This window comes from Hermetia illucens, chromosome 5 (genome assembly GCF_905115235.1).
Source record: "Hermetia illucens chromosome 5, iHerIll2.2.curated.20191125, whole genome shotgun sequence".
In the NCBI taxonomy this organism is placed as follows: Eukaryota; Metazoa; Arthropoda; class Insecta; order Diptera; family Stratiomyidae; genus Hermetia; species Hermetia illucens.
The window spans coordinates 89652394-89670673 of NC_051853.1; the positions used below are offsets into that span (position 1 = coordinate 89652394).

The window sequence follows — 18280 nt, forward strand, 5'->3', positions numbered from 1 at the left end:
AGATGAACACAAAACTTTTATACCCGAAGCGCCAGCTGCTGGTATTCCGACTTGTTTCTTATTCTGCAAAATCGGTTTACTGTCTGTCTGCCTGCCTGTTCGTCGCATTTTTCTCGGGGACGGTTATAGCGATTGATACCAAATTTGCTGGGGCTGTAAAATTTTTTTTTATCAAATATGGTCATGTGGGGTATCAAATTAAAGGGTCTCGGTTAGTACTTTTCGAAGCCGGTCTTAGTTTTGGCATTTGTTGGGGGTGCGGCGGCTTGAAAGTGATCATTTCTTTAAGGGGCCATTCTCACAAACTACCAGAACGAAAAATCTGAAAAAAATCAGGAGATTGCCGCTATATGCTGCCTGGGTTCCGAAATACCTTTCATACCGATATCTGTTCAAAGAAAGCTAATAACAGTATACTACTATAATTTTTTGTTATTGGCTGGAAACCCCCCCTTAAATTCATCCTAGCATCACGAAATGTGCATGCAGTGATGTAGGCTATAATGTAGAGCATGATCTTACCAAGTTTGATGAAAATCGCACTATTACTAAAGTTATAATACGTCAAAGTTGTTGCCTTTTTGAAAATTGAAGACTATGAATGTTAATATCACCCGAAAATGGATACTCTCACATAATATATGGATATATTACGTGCTACGTACTAAGAAATACACAAAACCTTTCGTACCTCAAGCGTCCAGCTCCCGGTTTCCCGACTTGTTTATGCATGAATTTATTCATTGTATTCAATTTGTGTTTTTGGGGAATCCCCCGACTACGTAATTTTGATTATCATATAATGATTAATTTTAACAACATGCAAATTAGCGTAATCGTATCATCGATATAAAAAAGCGTAACCTGTCGAAACTTGGTGGGAGTATGTGATCTGTGTATTCCTTAACGCGGAAAAAGTGGATGATTTTGCGTTGGGATTGACAAGGGGTCACCATATACAGTTACTCAAAAAAGTATCCGGACAATGGTTAATTTAGAATTGTAATGCGAAAAACATAGATTTGTAAAATAGTAACATAATTTCGTTTTCCACGATAATAATATTTTATAGCAACACTTTCGAATGAGCGAAAAAAAATCATCATTTCGTTTTAGTAGTTGTTTTTCTGAGAATTTATGTATACATGCTTGTTATGAAAGTCAAAAAAGTATCCGGACAGCGATGAATTCTTGGAAAATGCACAATATTGCAACTGAGTTGTCTTTTGATTTAACATGGTGATTAAACATTGATTAGTAGCGCATTTAATTCTTCTGTGTATACACACGTTTAATAAAGATGGGTCGGAAAACGCGGGAGATTAGTAGTGATGTTAGAAAAGTTATTATTGATCTTTTCAAGGACAATAAACCGATACGAGCGATCGCGGAAATCGTGAAAGTGAATAAATCGACGGTTCATGAAATAATTACACGCTTTAAAAAAACGGGTTTCATCGATAAGAAAGGGCGATCAGGCCGTCCACGAAAGTTTAATGACCGAGAAGAAAGATGGATCGTGCGGAAAATGAAAATAAACCCCAAACTAAGTGCAGTTAAGTTGAGAGCTCAGGCGGAAAAGAGGTTTGGTAAAGTTACAAGTGTCGAAACAATTAGAAATATTCTTCGAAAGAATAATTTCCACGGTAGAGTTCCCAGGAAAAAGCCCTATATAAGTAAGCAAAATCGGCAAAAAAGGCTACGGTTTGCTATTGCACATATAAATAGGTCTTACGATTTTTGGAAAACCGTAATATTTGCCGACGAAAGCAAATATAACATATTTGGGTCAGATGGAAGTAATTTTGTATGGCGGCAGCCAAATACGGAGCTGAATTTGAAAAATTTAAAGTGCACGGTGAAACATGGCGGTGGTTCTCAGTTGGTATGGGGCTGTATGTCAGCAGCGGGAGTTGGCAATTTAAAGTTTATAAATGGGAAATATGACAAATATCAGCATCTCACAGTCCTTAAGGAAAACTTACTTCAAAGCGCAAGGAAAATGCAAATGGAGCATTTTTGTTATTATGAGGACAATGATCCCAAACATAACTCCTACGTTTGTAGACTTTGGCGGCTGTACAATTGCCCAAAAGTGATAGATACTCCGGCGCAAAGTCCGGATCTAAATCCAATAGAGCATTTGTGGGAACATTTGAAAAGAAAAATTCAAAACTGCGAAATTTCAAGTCTAATTACACTTAGAAAAGCTTTGAAGGGAGAGTGGGCAACGATCAGTCCACAATTTTGTGAGAAACTTGTCAAATCGATGCCTAGTCGACTAAGGGAAGTAATAAAAAATCGAGGAGGTCCAACAAGATATTAAATTTTACATTAAAGGGGTAAGTTTCCTTCAAACGCTTTCTGTCCGGATACTTTTTTGACTTTATTTTTTGTAGCGTTCTTAACAACGGAGCTATTTTTTTTTAAAGCGGAAACTGAGAAATTTTTTTTTTTTGGAAATTTATTATAAACCAATCAAAGATAAATATAACAAATAATCATTAAGCAAATGTGCCACAATTGTTTATATTTCTTTGAAAATATCTATACAACGGTCATGTCCGGATACTTTTTTGAGTAACTGTATATATGCGAAATGGGGGTTTACAATATTTTTCACAGAATATGGTAATTTAGGGTATCAAATGAAAGGGCTCGTTTAGTGCAAAACTGATCTTACGGTTTTGTCGATTGTTGATTTACTGTCTGTCTGTACTGTCTCAGAAACGGTTGTACCCAATGACACCAAATTTGTGGGGTTGTGGGAACTGTGAACGCCCATTCACGCACTACCGTTTTATGTCGAACTTAAAGGGGTTTCTATATATGCAAAAGAGGGGTGTACAGTTGTTCTTGAAACAGTGAAACTACGGCAGCTGCACAGAAGAATAATTTAAGGATCTCCGTTATTCGAGGAAACATATTTTACTGAGTCAGTACAGTAATTTTCTGCCTGGCGTTGATGTATTATTTATTGTAATTATCCTGTTTGTTGTATTTCTGTCTTTACATTCTACTTATCAAATATTTTTATCTAATCTGAAAGTTTGGAAATATGTCAGGAGATATTTTGAATTTTCAGCTATGTACGAAAAGAAAAACATACATAGAAAGTTCCTTGCCTCAAATGAGCACAAAACTTTTATATCCGAAGTGCCCAGCTTCTGGTACTCCGACCTAAACAAAGCCTTATTAAAACAAACAACAACACAACCTTATTAAAATCGATCCATTGTCTGTCCGTCTGTCCGTCTATCACACACACTTTTTTCAGAAACGAAGCGATTAACACAAAATTTGATGGGAAGGAGAGAATTGTTGGCCCCTCCGATGAGTATGAGGGGTTCTCTATATGCCTAAATGACGGATGTAAAGCAGATATTAGTTTTGACCTTAGCTGCAAACGGGAGAAATGCAGTGGTTCGAAAAGGAGACAATATGCACCTTGAAGGACCAGTTTTCAGAACCTACCGAAGGATCCGGAAAAAGAATTATAGTGGCACCATGTGCATGGACGTACACCTCGAAACACTCTCCGTTACAATATTGGCTCAAATAAAGTCAACAATAGTGGATTTTTATATTTTAAAAATGTACTGCGAACAATTCTTAAGTTCATTGTAGATGTGTGCAATCTCGCAATAATAGGGACCAGAGTTTGGTGAAAATACTACTAATATTGACAAAGTTATAGTAGGTCAAGTTTGCTGTTTTCGCGTCAAATAACTACTCGCTAAGAAAAAAAGGTCAGGACAACACTGAACTGAATATCGAGTGTACATAACATAACGACGACATCTATGAGCAATACCAAGACCGTCTGGTTGTGGATAAAATCCGGCTCAACAGGTTGCGGTGGACGGGTCACTGAAGCCGTATGGATGAGGGTGATTCAGCCCGGAAAGTCTATAAGGGCAATATCTATGATAGAAAAAGAAGACGAGGCAGAGCCTGCCAGAGATGGAGCCATGGCGCAGCTAGGGATGCTAGACAGCTATCGAATTGGTGGACCTCGGCGCAAAACCGGGTTGTCTGGAGTTCCTTATTTACGCAGGCCTAGACCGGATACCGGTTGTTGCGCCGTTGATGATGATAATAATGTAGTCAATGTATATACACTACGAGCTATATATAAGGAGAACCATCATGCCCCCAAACATTTTTACATAAAAAATTAACAAAACCTTTCATTCCTGAAGCACCGAGTTTACGGCTTCTGACTTATTTGTAACTTGACCCAACTTCTCCAGCGTTTTTTCCCAAACCGTGAACCCGACAGAGAAAATATAAATGTAGTTTTGTTTAAAATAGATGTAGCTGGGGCCCGGGGTCGGTTGAAAAATTGGATTTTGGTAGCTTTCAAAAAATTGGATTTCAAAATGATCCTCATTTCTTTTAACTAAAAGATCGAAAAGAGGGACTTAGTGTCAACGAATCTTGGAAGTTCTAGCTTTGGCCATAATGACGAATGTTGTGTTCATTTTGATAAAAAAATTGATCCAGTAGTTCTTCAAAAAAATAAGGAGGAATTTTTAATAACGTCTTTTCGAGACCAATGCGTTCAAAGTTTCAGAGGATGTTTGCGTTCATTCGGAAGGTAAAATATTGTTAAGTTTAAATGCGAGTTTTTAAAGGCTAACAAACAAATTGGAATACCAGATGTTGGACGCTTCGGGTATAGAGGTTTTGTGTTCATTTTGTGTGAAAATTCTCCTATGCACCTTTTTCCATTTGTACGCAGCTAAAAATTCAAAATATTCCTTGATATATCCAAATCCACTGCTCATGTGAGTTCATTTTATATGATGATAACGTCATACACATCTTAGATTGTGATTAATTTATTATACATGAAATGCAAATGTTTGACCTTCCCTAACTTTGTTAATAACAGTTCTATTTTTTTCAAACTTATCAAAATTGTATATTATATTATTACTTATGATGATAAATTGTGTACCTGTAGGATGAACTTAAGTGGGGTATTCGGGTAAATTTATAAAATACGATATTATGCTATTATTTGAGCAGGTATCGGTATGGAAAGTATTTTGCCTAGATTTTGTATAGGTGCACCATTGTGATTTTTTTCAGATTTTTCGGTTGGATAGATTCTGAGTGCGAGTCGTGTTAAACTTTCTGGGGCGTATAGTTTGAACCCTTACTATGTTCCAAGAAGAAGAAGAAGGAGAATTAAGATCAGTTTCAAAAAGTACTAACCGAGCTCCTTGAACTGATACTCTACATGACCATATTTTGTGAAAATAGTTTCACACCCCTCTCTCAAATGTAAGCGGAGCATCTTTTAAGCTCCACACAAAATGATGTATGTAAAGAGATTCACAGAGCACATGTTTCCGAATAAATCGGGTGTAACAGACAGACACACAAAACCTTAAACAAGTCGGGAAACTGGAAGCTGCACGCTTCAGGTTTTGTGTATTTCTTATATAAAGAAATTTGAGTGTGCATTTATCCCATTAGTACGTAGCACGTAATATATGCATATATTATGTGACAGCTTTGACCTATTATAACTTTGTTAGTAATAGTGCAATTTCCACTAACTTGTTAGGATCATGTTCTATATTATAGCCTACATCACTGCAAAATGGTGGTGGTGCTAGGATGAATTTGAGGGGGGTTTTGTAGCCAATTACTAAAAATAGTAGTAGTATATTATTATTAACTTTATTTGAACAGATATCGGTATGGAATTTGTCGGTTGAATAGTTTCTTAGAATGGGTCCTTTTACGAAATGATCATTTCGACCCTCCTCACTCCCCTCCTTTCCAACAACTGTCAAAGCTAAGACCGGCTTCGGAAAGTACTAATCGAGACCTTTCATTTGATAACCCACATGACTATATTTGGTGAAAAGAAATTTACACCCCCCTTTTGCATGTATGGGGACCTCCCCTTAGAGTCGACGTAAAAGGATGTAACTGACTGTATGCGTGAGTTTTCGCAGTTCCCACCTTTCCACCAAATTTTGTGTCAATCGCTATAAGTCTCCGAGAAAAATGCGTGTGACGGACAGATAGATAGACAGATAGACAGGGGGATCCGAGCCCAAGTTGGACTTTGGTTAAATCAAGGAGCGGGGTGAAGCCGGAAAAATGATTACAAAACGTAACTGTCAAGAAGCACTGATTATAACAACAAAAGAGGATATGTTCTATGCTGATATTTTACGAAAGGTTAAGGCTGATCCTACGCTGAAGGAGCTTAGCGACAATGTAACACAAATTAGGAAATCACAAAATGGAGGATTGCTGTTCAAACTATCGAAGGAAAAGAAGGATCACGCTGACCTATAAAGGAATATAGACGCTTCACTAGGCGAGCAAGCGACCGTCCGCGTAAGTCGGCCAATGGTAGCAATAGAATGCAAAGATCTTGACGGGGTCACTACCCAGGAGGAAACTTGTGCAGCGCTCAAACACCAACTGAAACTGGAGGACGTGTAGGAAACGGACATCAAGAGCCTAAGGAGAGCATACCGTGGAACGCAGACAGCGAACTATATCTATGATCTCAACTAGAAAAGCACTGCCTGCGGATAAAATTCGCATCGGTTGGATGGTGTCAAGGCTACGTGAGCAAATTCCACTAAAAAAGTGTTTTAAATAGCTCGGATTTGGTCATGTGGTGAAGGATTGCACTAGCACCATTGATAGATCTAAACTGTGTCGAAGATGTGGAGAGGAAAATCATTTGGCGAAGGACTGTAGTAAAAACCCTCATTGTCTTCTATGCAAGGAAACCAAAAATCACGATTGTAACCACATAACGGGTAGCACCAGGTGTCCTGCCTACAGGATAGCTTTAAGTACCCTACGTAGATGAGAGTCATTCAACTGAATCTAAATCCCTGCCAAGCCGCCCAGGACCTACTAGCACAGAAAGTATATGAAGAGGAAATCAATATTGCTATTGTCTGCGAGCAATACAGAAGCCTCCATCACAGCGTCTTGAAAACAAACATAGGTGGAAAGGCTGCGGTGTGGGCTTGCAGCAATCGAGCCTTACAGCAAGCAATGAAGCACTGCAAACACGATTTTGTAAGGGTTAAGATCGATGACTATACAGCTGTTATGCCGCCCCAAGTATGACAATAGCAGAGTATTGCAACATGCTAGCAACATTGGCGAGAGACGCCAAAGATCGCAACCCCAAAAGTATTGCTGGCAACTTCAGCGCTTGGGCGATGGAGTGGGGAAGCCAGAAAACAAATGAAAGGGGAAGAATCCTACTCGAGGCTTTCTCCTTCCTAAACGTCACCCTGGCTAATATCGCAAGCGTAAACACCTTTAGGCGTGGAGAGCTAGGCTTCGTTGTAGATCTTACTTTTGTAACTGATTCGCTGGTCAAGCATCTACACTGGCATGTTAGCGAAGAATACACGCATAGCGACCACCAGGCGATATATATTTCTATTGAAAAGGGACCCAGAACAATGCATCCTCACCTGAAGAAACCAGAAACAGGTTGGTCATCAAGAGCACTTAATGAGGATACAATTCTCGAGATATTGCAGTGGAACACCGAGTTTACTGGAGCGGCCCTAGAAAAAGCTTCGCAGCTGTCCCAACAGATATACCGAGCATGTGACGCTTTCATGCCAAGACGTACTCAGGAAGCGTAAGCCTAACTACTGGTGGAACGCTGAAATAGCGAAGTGTCGTACGCAATGCTTGAAGGCCAAAAGGCGGAGTCAACGCCGAAGAAAAATACCAGAGTATGAACAACAACGGTACCTCGAATATAAACAGGCACGAAAAAAGTTGCAGTGGGCCATCACGAAAAATAAAAATTATTGCTTCAAACGACTCTGTGACGAGGCAGACTCAGATTCATGGGGAGGAGCGGGCAATGAGAATGGCACCAAGCATGTTTGCACGGGTATTTACAGACTGCCTAAAAGAAGGGTCCTTCCCCGCAGAGTGGAAAATACAAAAGCTTGTATTGATGCCGAAGACAGGTAAGCCGATAGGTGAACCAACATCCTATAGACCTATCTGCCTTCTGAATACAATAGACAAGGTCCACGAGCGGGTAATATATAACCGGTTATATCCATTAATTGATAGCGGAGGTTATTTATCGAATAGGCAGTTTGGCTTCCGGAAGGCTCAGTCAGCGGTTGATGCTACCAAACTGGTTTTTTAACTAGCCATAAAAGCCTAGGACGAAGGAAAATACTGCGCACTCGTAACTATTGACATCAAGAACGCGTTCAATTCTGCCAGATTGAACCATATCATCGAAGCGCTCATCGCGCCAACTCTAAAATACATATTATACTAAATATAATCTTCGATTACCTCCGGCAGCGGAAGCTACTTTATGATACGGAAGAAGAAGGGTCGAAGATGTATGCAACAACGGCAGGAGTTCCGCAGGGGTCTGTTCTGGGCCCTCTGCTATGGAACTTAATGTATAATGGCGTTTTACGGCTTCCAGTAGTTAAACAAGCCGTTGTCGTCGGATACGCAGATGGCGTTGGAGTGGTCATAACATCCAATCACCCCGACGAAGTACAGATATATGCGAAAGAGACTGTACGGACGATCAAGTCTTGGCTTAAAGACCACGGGCTGGAGCTTGCCGAACACAAGACAGAGTTGGTGCTCTTTATAAAGCGGCGGGAACAGAACACTGTGGAAATTTGCATCGGGGCGCATGTTGTTAGCTCTTAGCCATCGCTGAAATACCTGAGAGTGATATTCTACTCCAAGCTGAGCTTTAAAACCCAACCTAAAGTTTCCTGGGCAGAAAGCGGCGACAATCAGCTCAACACTGGCAAGGATGCTTCCAAATGTAGGCGGCCCGAAGCACAGTCGACAATTACTTTTATCGCGATTCGTCTCGTCTCGCGTACTCTGTACTCTGTACATGGAACCAGGCGGAGAATGGCCGGTGGGCACACAGGCTTATTCCAGACATAAGCATGTGGACTATGTGGAACCACGGTGAGACGAGTTACGATCTGACTTAGTTCTTAACCGCACACGGTGGATACAGGACTTACCTCTATAGATTCGGTCTAGATGAATCGCCCGATTTCCTACGTGTGATGGTACAGCTGAAAATGCAGGACACGTTAAGGTATATGGTGCAATCTAATACAGCATGGGACGCGGTAGTTGCACTGCTGAAACGGATCCACCAGCAACTAAAAGCAGCAGAAGTACAGCGGAGACATAGAAGGGAAGGTACTGCAATTAACGCCACGCAAAGCGGCAGCAGCTCGTTTGGAGTGAACAGCTAAGAACTGAACAGCCCCGCGAAGCAAGGCGGAATGGTGGTCCCGCGGGGAAAATATGGGAGGTTTTAGTCGGTAAGAGTCCGGCATGCGTGTCCTAGATTCCAGATGCGTATCCATGATGGATTTCCCCCAGCCAAAAAAAAGACAGATAGACAGACAGACAGACAGTAAACCGATTTTAATAAGGTTTTGTTTTACACAAAAACTTAAAAATGCAAAAAATTCTGACTGCGAAAATAAAACCCTTAATTTCCTTCAAGGATCGAACGGACACAAATGAACAAAAACTATAATAAGTTACTTACAGGAATTGAAGTTGCACTAGTTGACGCACCATCCTCACTTTTCTGTTCGGCAAAAGAAGTCGCCATCGAAGCCATGTTGAATTGTATAATTATTAGCTTAATCTGAACGTCATTAAATTGTCATTTACTTTATTCCTTGATCTACTACTGTTGTTTTTTTGTTACACATTTGGTATAAAATGAGACCTTTCCCAAATCACTAACTGGAACAACTGGGAAACAACATTTTGTGTGATATTATGTACAATATACCCCGACGCAACACAATACACTCGATAATCATATAATCAAGATAAGATAAATTTTATCACGGTAAACATATTTCCGATGAATTTAATACTACGCTTGACTTTAACCTGAATTGTAATCAAATTTTGCGATGTTTGGGTTTTGTATTATATAAAACAAAACATTATCACCCGTCTACCATCTGTCTGTCTGTTATACCCGATTTGTTCGAAAACGACTACACCGAATCGAACGAAATGGTTATCCCAATATAAAAGATGTGCTGAACAGGAATTAATTTCCGGTAGAAGGCCGATTGTACCAATTCTTACAGTGGCCATCCAGTAAATAACGCACACGCAACAGGTTTCCTAGTTTGCCTAAAAATTAGACCTGCTTTCATCGCCTTCCTGGATATAAACAACAAAATATAACCGAACGGCTATCGACACTGCACTTCTGAGGCAAATTTCGAAACGTTACCGTCATTAACGTTCACGCTGATTATCAAACCAGTAGTGGTTGTTGGAATTGACTGGCTTGCGCAGAAAGAGAAGAAACACGCTCGGTTTTCCTTGAGAAGCAGAATTAGATGGTGGTGGTGGCGATAGTGTGATCCTGCAGTAGTTTGGCCCGATCATTTTCCAAGATTCTCTGCGGAATATACTTATAATAAGGATGGTAGGTTGCCACTAAGTTATACTCTAACGCAAGGTTTTGATGGAGAATCTTGCAGACGGAGCTATGACAACTGGTGTATTCGGTACTGCTCAACATCCTGCACGCAGATGTTATGTGTTGGATGGTCTCCTTTTCACAGTTGCATAACCTACAACCGGAGTTAGTGATTGAGGAGTCGTGAAGGATGTACCTTTTGTAGTTTTTTGTTGGGAGTGAAGCATCCTTAATTGAAGCTAAGGTTGCGTCGGTCTCATAGAATAGCACACCGTTAGTCAACCATTTGTTGGAGGCTTCGATGTCAATGCCTGACAACAATAAATTTTTTATATGACCTACGTGAATGGGTTTCTCTTTCCACATGTCGATCTTCTGTTGGATTGAAGTAGCATTCGACATGCTTTTCAACTTCAAAAGAGATAATTTATTATCTGCCATGGCGGTAACCTGATGTAATTGGTCAGAGGATTGATTCTCATAGAAAAACTCACGAAAACAATGCACTTGATTGTAGTGCAACGTTTTTAAATCAAGTACCCCCCTTCTTCCCTGATGACGCGGGATGGTGGTCCTCAATATTTCGGCAAGAACTACCCTCACCCGTCTATTGACAGATTCTAAATCCACATTACTCCATTGTATCACACCGAAAGTATATAGAAGGACGGGAATGGTGAAGGTGTTGATTGCCATGATTTTATTTTTCCCGTAAAGCTCAGTTTTAAGGACAAGATACAGATGCTGTTCAAATTCCCCCAGGAACTTAGATTTCATTTTTGCCACCGCAGGGGTTGCCGCTTGTAATATACCGAGGTATTTATAGACGTTGTCCGAATCCATACTCTCAACTTGAATGTTATTATGGCTGTTTACTTCATTGTCGGTGTGTTTTCCCCGAACAATTGTTTTTATGCGACATTTCTCCAAACCCAACTACATTTCAATATCCTTGCTGAACTGGATGGTAATGTCCAGCAAGGAGCGAAGTTGGTTCTCTTCTTTGGCATACAATTTGATGTCGTCAATATACATTAAATTAATTAATGTACATTTCGACCAAATGCCATGTTAGACTTGGAACCCGTATTTGCTTTCATGCAGAAGATGGGATAGTGGATTCAAAACCAAACAAAACCACAGTGGGCTTAGAGAGTCGCCTTGGAAAATGCTACGTCTGATTGGTATCTCTCCTGATGTTTGTGAGGGTACCGATAACTTCGTCCTCGAATTCTTCATCATTGTTCTCAGGAGAAGAATCACATCCGGGTTGATTTTGTACAAGCGTAACGAGATATTTCGTTTTTGGTGGACAGCCTGCTTTACAACTACCGTATCGATTATAAGCTGTTCCTTTCAGCCCCGGGAGCATTTTGCTCCTTAGCTATCAATTTATGAATATCAAGATGTTCGCGCACAGAACTGAAGTGCAGACCTTGTAGATGGTGGGACGACAAGTAATTGGTCGACATTTTGAAGGACAAGAGGGAGGGGGGGGGGGTTTGAGAATAAGTCAAGTTATCCCTTTGGTGAAAAATTCTGGAACTAATTTCGGATCAGCAATCATCTGATTAAAATGATTTACCGATACCTTGTGAGTGCTCTTGAACCGCTTCAGCCAGAAGTTGTAAACCTTGTCAACTCCTGGCGTCTTCCAATTACCTGCCTTTTCCAAGGCTACTTCTACGTCATTTCAGTTATATCGGGCATGGTCATTTCGGGGATGGCCTTGCATGAACGCATAAAGTGTGGGAGCCACGCTGCTTCTACATTGCAACAGCTGGGTTTGCTCCAAATACTTCTTCAGAGGTCTTCTGCTTGATCCAGATCGAAGTTATTTTCACGACTTAAATTAATGAGATTTTTATAAAATTCCCGTTGGTTCTGGATGAACAAGGTGTTGTCTGTACCTTCGCTGAAAGCGTTTTCGATACCAATACCGGATGCGATTGGAGTACACCGCAAATGTCTGCTTTAGCACCTCAAGGATTTCTTCAATTGCCACATAATTGAGATGATGAGAGATGGTAATTTCCAATGATTTTGGTAACGCATCTGCGCACTCTCGGTGATGGATTTCCAAGAAGTGCTTGTTCGACACGGCCAATCTCCTTTCTCAATTTTTCGCCACTTTTGTTGAGTTAAAATACCCAGAACTGTAAAGTCTTTCTGCGCATACCTTTGTTATTCGCTCCAAGATGTTGAATATGGAGACAAATAATTGTGAACCTTTGTAGCAGTAATCTCGCTAGCCAAAATGATCAGCCAAAATTCTGTCAACAGCAGCAATGATGCTAGTAGTTGCCGAAGTAAAATTTAGTTTTGGAATCTTTGGCCTAGCGACTGGGAGAATCTCAGTATATTTTGTGAATGCGACCTGGAATGCAGTGAAAGCTTCATTACAAATTGGGTCGACATCCCCAATTACTAAGATTCTCCTGATTATTGGTTTCATGCATTACATGTGGAGTGCTTATGTTGCTCCTTTGACTAGTCCAGTAAGTTAATGACTCCATACCGAGCTCAACTGAAAGTTCTTGAAAGATGTTGCCCAGTTGGTGGGACAACTCGGTTGTTATTCACTATCACATGATACTGGGTGACGACGTTCTGTTCCGGAACATGACTTAGTTCCGGAAATCGGGTTATGAACACGTCATGTAGTTGATGTCTATACCCTGATGGATCCCGTTCCAAATCCGTGACACGGTAATAGGCGCGGACGATAAATTCATTGAGTGGGTTCGTCCAAATCATACGACGCCAAAAGTCTTCCGTTCCTGGTGGTTGACGACATAACCGTCAAAACACCCAAAGTCGAAGAGCCGCTCTGATGTTGTTGAGCGACTCTTACTGTCTTCGTGTCCTTCGGATCCCTTCAAAATTATTTAAAATCTCCCGAATTTTGTTCCCACGAGTATTGCAGAAGCCGTAAACCCTAATCTTGCAATGTCCCATGGTTACTTATTTACAAGATTAACTTGCGATATTTGTAGCTAACCCGGTGGCAGGCCTATGTGCCAACCAAGTTTTTCTTTTGAGATAGTGTCAACCCAGCACAACCCGATGATACGACGCAAGCAAGTATTGAGTAACAATGGAGTTCACTTTTTACTCCCATATAGCAACACAGAAAGAATACTAACACAGAACAGCGTCAACATGATTTTGGTGTTGAAATAATTGCGTTTGCAGATTTTAGACAGAGCAATGAAGCGGATCTAGCGCCGACAATACGTCGGAAAACATCCAGTGATGTCACGGTCTGCAGAAGCCACGCTTCCCAGATATACAAATTGGTCGATGCTTTCGATGCTCTGCCCATCGATCCAAATAGGGAGAGTGCGATGTTTGAATTGAATTGCTTCACATCCGCCGCACAAACAGCGTGATGAACGTCTCCGATAACAAAAAGAAATAACATCGGTGACAGATGCAACCCTGGCGAACTCCGCTTTGGACATCAAGATAATACCAGATTTTACCTCGGTGCAGCATATGACATTTTGCGATACACTCTCTGTTCACGCTATCGAAAACTTCCTCAAAATCGTTTAAGAGCAGGTACAGCGAAGATCTAAATTTGGCACACTGTTCCAAAATGATATGTAGGGTGTTGATATGGTCAATGCAGGACGATCCGGAGCGGAAACCAGCCTGTTTTCTGTTGATCAAGCTTTCGAGATGTTATTTGGTGGCGTTCCAGGATTCTTTTAGCTATGATCTTTGTAACGGCAAGATGCACGCAGATACCTACCTAATTGTAACACTCAAAGTGGGTCTCCTTCTTTTTGGGTTCTTGGTTCCCATGGTGGCAGATAATCTTCGGTGAGGCTTTGTGGCAAGAGCCACTTTAGATGAGTTACTTGCAAATTCGGGCCTGATCTTCTTTTTCGAGTACTCGTAGCGGTCAATAGTTACCAACCCCTCCGTTCATCGATCTGCTTCTACAATTCGAGGGGCAGCCAGATTTTCGGCCGGCACTTCCAAACGTGACGACGTGAGTAGCACCGAGAAAAGAACACTTTTGATGGCAGCCCAATGCTCAACAATATTCGGGCTGCTCAGTATATCTGCCATCCCATCAGCAAGAAGGCTCGCTCACTATCCAGCGACAGCTGGATCGATGTTAAATTTGGAGGGTCGAAGCTCACAAGGAAGTGATCATGAGATGGTGATCCCGTTCGAGGCATATCCATGAGTAAGGTGTTATCAGAGCCCTGTGTGTAATTGCTCATAGAAAGTATCCTCCTAAACTATATCGAAAGTCTCCGTTGGTGCATAGCACTGTACAATTGTGACGCCTCTTAATCTGGACCGGAATCTTGGAGGCAGTAGTCTGTCAGAAACCAGCTCCAAGGTCAAGAGAATGCACCGTGCGATAGCCGTCAGAAACATCCCGACACCGGATTGGCATCTGCTAGCACTTGACTTTCCAGAGTACAAAGGCACATTGCAGTAAGTGGGGCAAGAAGCAAAGGAGTACTCTCCAAAGTCGCAGCCCCTTACTTCGCTTAAGCCTAGAATGTCCAGCTTATATCGCTGGAGTTCCCGCTCAAGTTGGAGAAAGCGAGCATTCTGAGGACCCTCGTTGTCGTTGTCGAGCAGCATGCATACATTCCAGCAACCAATTATGGCCAAAGGTCTAGGCCATGAGGTCAGTCTCTATCTGAGACATTGTTGACATTTCGGTAGCAATAACGTTTCAAAATTTGGAGGTTACTAGTCCACAAATTTCTATCCCTTTTAGTCGCTTCTTACGACAAGCAGGAAAGACTTTGAGGGTATTCTTAAGTCCCAAATCACAGGGCGCAATCATTGCAAAAAGACCCCCGAGAAGTGTATATGACGCGATTTGCGAGTATTTAAAACTTCTTCAAAAATCAAACCTTTTCACATGTCCCTTTTGATTGCGTTGTGACCCGAATTGGGGGAATCGAGGGTAATAGTGTCCACTTGCGTATAGGCTCGAATCAGTTTGTGCTTCTTTTTTGGATTGCAGTTTTCGAACGCATCCTGGAAAAGTAACTATTCAATACGTTTTTTTGCTTGAATTAAAAAACTCATAATTCTTAAAGATAGATACATCGTTTAATCTAAATATACATTTTTTGATATTTTTTTTAAAACATAATTTCACAAATTGCTTATCGCCAAGAAAACTCTTTAAAGTTTTCAGTCTTACAAGGTGTGTGTGTGTGTGTGTGGTGGGGAGAAGCTACAGCTTCTGAGCACTCAGGCCGTGGTGGCCCATTGTACTCGCGTCCCCCGTCTAACGGAATATTCCGGATTCATTAACGTATCGTAGGATTTCCGTTAGTGGATGTGATGCTACCCGTCGTAATTGGAGAACATCGGCGCCAAAGATTTGATGCCTGATGCGTCCATAGGCGGGGCATTCACATAGGAAATGCTCCGTGGATTCCGCTTCCTCATTACAGGAGGGACACGTATCATCTTCGGTAATTCCTATTCTGAACATATGCCCAGCTAGTGAATTATGGCCTGTCAGAATGCCCACAATACACCTGCAAGTCCTCCTGCTTTTCGACAGGATAAACTTTGCGGTACGTATGTTGGGTTCTGGCAGGAAAAGTTTGGTGTGTCGAGCAGCATTAAGGCTCTGCCACCTGTCATTATGGGAAACTTGTTCCCAGTTTTTGAAAACAGATTTAGCCAATGCTACTGATACCCCAATTGCTGGCTCCGGTCCCGGCATAGGGGAGATTGACCCCTCTTTCGCTAAAGCGTCCGAGATTTCATTTCCTTCTATGCCACAGTGACCAGGTACCCAGAGTAGTTCCACCGTATTGAATCTAGACATAGAATTCAAACGGTTTCTGCATTCCTGAACGATTTTCGAGGTGATCAAAGGACTGCTCAATGCCCTCAGTGCAGCTTGACTGTCACTGCAGATTGCGATGTGCCTGCCCTTCAACCGCTCGTCAATCACCCAGTTTGCCACCCTTAGGATCGCATAAACTTCGGCTTGAAAAACCGTTGCATATTGTCCCAAAGGAAAAGCCCACTTCTCGTTTTTATTCGAGAGGTAGACTCCGGCTCCAGAACCCTCTTCTGTTTTTGAGCCATCGGTGTAGAAGACTTCCGTATATCCCTCCACGCATTCCTCTGGGTCTTCCCAGTCCTCTCTACGCTTCAGAGTAACTACATATCTTCTACCAAACAGATGTATGGGGACACGAGAATCGGAAGGCATTGTAAGAACTGGATTCAGTCCTCCCAGTAACTCTTCCAATGCTCTGTGCCCCCCACATCCGTTGTTTTCCCATAGATCTAATCGAATTAGCCTATGAGCTGCTCTCATTGCAGTGCTTTGAATAAATATATCCAGGGGCTGCAAATTGAGTAGTGCATTCAGAGCTGCGCCGGATGTCGTGCTCATGGCACCAGTGATACCCAGACAAACAGTTCTTTGCAGTGCAGCTAGTTTACGGTGAAAACCTTTTTGTCTCACTTTAACCCACCACACTACGGATGCATATACGAACATCGGCCTAATGATGGCAACGTATATCCACATTACCACATGAGGCCTGAGTCCCCATGTCGAGGCAAAGGTCCGTCTGCACAGCCCATAAGCTGTGAGAGCTCGTTTCATCTTTACCTCTACATGTTTGTTCCAAAGAAGCTTTTTATCTAGTGTAACCCCCAGGTATTTCACTTCTTCAGAGAGTTGAAGGGTAGTACCCCTCATCTCAGGGAGACAAAGTCCATCCAGTTTTCTCCTTTTTGTGAATAAAACCATTGTGGTTTTATTTGGATTAACTGACAAACCTTGTCTAAGGCACCAGCTGTCTATCAAATCAACGGCACGCTGTATACAACGTAATAAAATAATAATTATCTGCCAAACTTGTTTTTATAAATTTATAAACTGAGTTCTTTCATATTTTGTATTTATTTCTAAAATATCGGGAATAGTTTTGCTTTTACTTATCTCTTTCTGTCATAATTACTTAATTTTCAAAGAGTATTTTAAGTTCCATTTGCCTGAGTCTATTTGAGTATAGAAGAGCATTAGTAACTGCTGGTTTCTTCTACTCTAAAACAAATCTACTCTCCCAGCACCTTTGAAAAATACTCTCAAATTCTTTACGGATGACAGTATCTCCTAGAATAAATCCCATATCGACTGTATTCCCCAAGTAATCAATGGATGTTCCAATGTAGACCATATTATCAGTTACTATGTAGTTGAGATTATCGGCACAACAAGGGCTAGCTTTGTGGTACGTAATCCAACGTTTCTGTAAATAAATAAGAATTGCATTAGAAAGGAAACGTTCCTGATCCCATACTATCCATTGATTCATCTTATCTCCTATCAGAAGAACCTGTCCGAAGTTTGAAAATACAAAAATTTGAAAAGCTGCATACTAACCTGGATATTGGAACTAGATGCATTTTGCAAACGGCCGTCGTTCTCAACTCTTTGGAAATAATCTCTCCAGGGAAGTAGCCATTGTAAGGAGACGTTACTTTCACTACCAGTCTTTTCCAAGGCGAAATCGATACGACGCCAGTACCTGCAAAAGGACATATTGTTGAGTGTTTTTACATTTGTCACTTAAGGCACTGAAGCGAGACCGATCTAAGTTTTATTGTTCAAAATATACTGTCTGTGGACAACATAGTGAACCGTGCTAAAAATCCTTTTACGTTTGACCTCCAGTTGATTAAAACCAGTGGAAAGTTAATTTAGATACTGTTTACTTTCGAAGTGAATACCGTAAGTTATTAACTTTATATCGATAAGTATTTCGGAAGAGTTTCGAT

General features: G+C 41.2%; 2 protein-coding genes across 7 annotated transcripts in view; both read right to left on the reverse strand.

Moving 5' to 3' along the window:
• The window catches only part of LOC119658254 (5'-3' exonuclease PLD3-like), a 40577-nt gene extending 30775 nt beyond the window's left edge, over positions 1–9802 (reverse strand). Inside the window, exon 1 of the mRNA XM_038065539.1 lies at positions 9581–9802. Coding sequence (XP_037921467.1) covers positions 9581–9655 — 75 coding nt within the window. The 5' untranslated portion in view covers positions 9656–9802. The remainder of the gene's footprint in view (positions 1–9580) is intronic.
• Positions 9803–17355: 7553 nt separating this feature from the next.
• Positions 17356–18280, reverse strand: part of LOC119658345 — a 51402-nt gene continuing 50477 nt past the window's right edge. For all 6 annotated transcript variants that reach the window (XM_038065697.1, XM_038065698.1, XM_038065694.1 and 3 more), the window contains 2 exons: positions 17886–18030; positions 17356–17751 (listed from right to left, as the gene is read on the reverse strand). In XM_038065697.1, the coding sequence (XP_037921625.1) occupies positions 17542–17751; positions 17886–18030 (355 nt within the window). In that variant the 3' untranslated portion in view covers positions 17356–17541. The remainder of the gene's footprint in view (positions 17752–17885; positions 18031–18280) is intronic.